Source organism: Pygoscelis adeliae, unplaced genomic scaffold (assembly GCF_000699105.1).
Source record: "Pygoscelis adeliae isolate BGI_AS28 unplaced genomic scaffold, ASM69910v1 Scaffold504, whole genome shotgun sequence".
Taxonomy (NCBI): Eukaryota; Metazoa; Chordata; class Aves; order Sphenisciformes; family Spheniscidae; genus Pygoscelis; species Pygoscelis adeliae.
In genome coordinates this window covers 279,111-280,108 of record NW_008824555.1, presented here as the reverse complement: position 1 = coordinate 280,108, position 998 = coordinate 279,111, and the positions used below count along the sequence as shown (strand labels likewise).

General features: G+C 64.4%; 1 protein-coding gene across 1 annotated transcript in view; it reads left to right on the top strand.

Annotated features, from left to right (window-relative positions):
* NGFR (nerve growth factor receptor) overlaps window positions 1-998 on the top strand; it is a 9,529-nt gene that overhangs the window by 5,626 nt on the left and 2,905 nt on the right. Inside the window, exon 3 of the mRNA XM_009321976.1 lies at window positions 184-543. Coding sequence (XP_009320251.1) covers window positions 184-543 — 360 coding nt within the window. The remainder of the gene's footprint in view (window positions 1-183; window positions 544-998) is intronic.

Below are 998 nucleotides of genomic sequence, written 5' to 3'. Positions count from 1 at the left end.
CCGGAGGTGGGGGAAAATGGTGAAAGGGGTGGTGGCCCCAGCCAGCAGCTGCTGCACAAGCCCATCTCCCCAGCCCGGCACCATTTGGTGATGGGACGGAGCCAGCGCCGGGGAGCAAGGTGGCCACGGGGATGGGGACGCCATGCTGGGACCCAGCTCACCTCACCCTCTGTCCCCTGCCAGGCATCACCTACTCGGACACGGTGAGCGCCACGGAGCTGTGCAAGCCCTGCACACAGTGCGTGGGGTTGCAGAGCATGTCCGCGCCCTGCGTGGAGTCAGACGACGCCGTGTGCCGCTGTGCCTACGGCTACTACCAGGACGAGCCGAGCGGGAGCTGCAGGGAGTGCCGGGTGTGCGAGGTGGGCTTCGGCCTCATGTTCCCCTGCCAGGACTCGCAGGACACGGTCTGCGAGGAGTGTCCCGAGGGCACCTTCTCCAGCGAAGCCAACTTCGTGGACCCCTGCCTGCCCTGCACCACCTGCGAGGAGAACGAGGTGATGGTGAAGGAGTGCACGGCCATCTCAGATGCCGAATGCAGAGGTAACGCTGCCTTTTCCAGGGCGAAACGTTGCAGAGGGGAGAGCTGGGTTCACCAGGTCTCCTGTAGCGCTCCCTGCCTCGGTTTCCCATTGCACCACAGCAATGGGGAGGCAGGGGCATGTCCCTGGGCTTGGAGGAGAGGACCCCGGTGTCCAGCTGAGACCCCCAGCCCTTGGGCGTTGCAGCGTGTAGCTTCCTACCACATAGCACTTGCTGTGAGCCCTCGTCTCCGTTGCAAACGCACAGCCCCAGGGTCTGCCCAGCCCTTTCCAGGGGCTTCCTTAATCGAGCTTCTGGCAGGACACTGCCACGGGTGCAGGCATTCTGCCGGGTGGCTTTTGGTGTCCAGGAACAGCGAGCGGAGCCGAGAGGTTCACCAGTCTTGGATGCCATGCTCGCTGCCACCCGAGCCTTTATCAGGAGGGAACTTGGCAGCCCATGGGGTTCTGATGGGG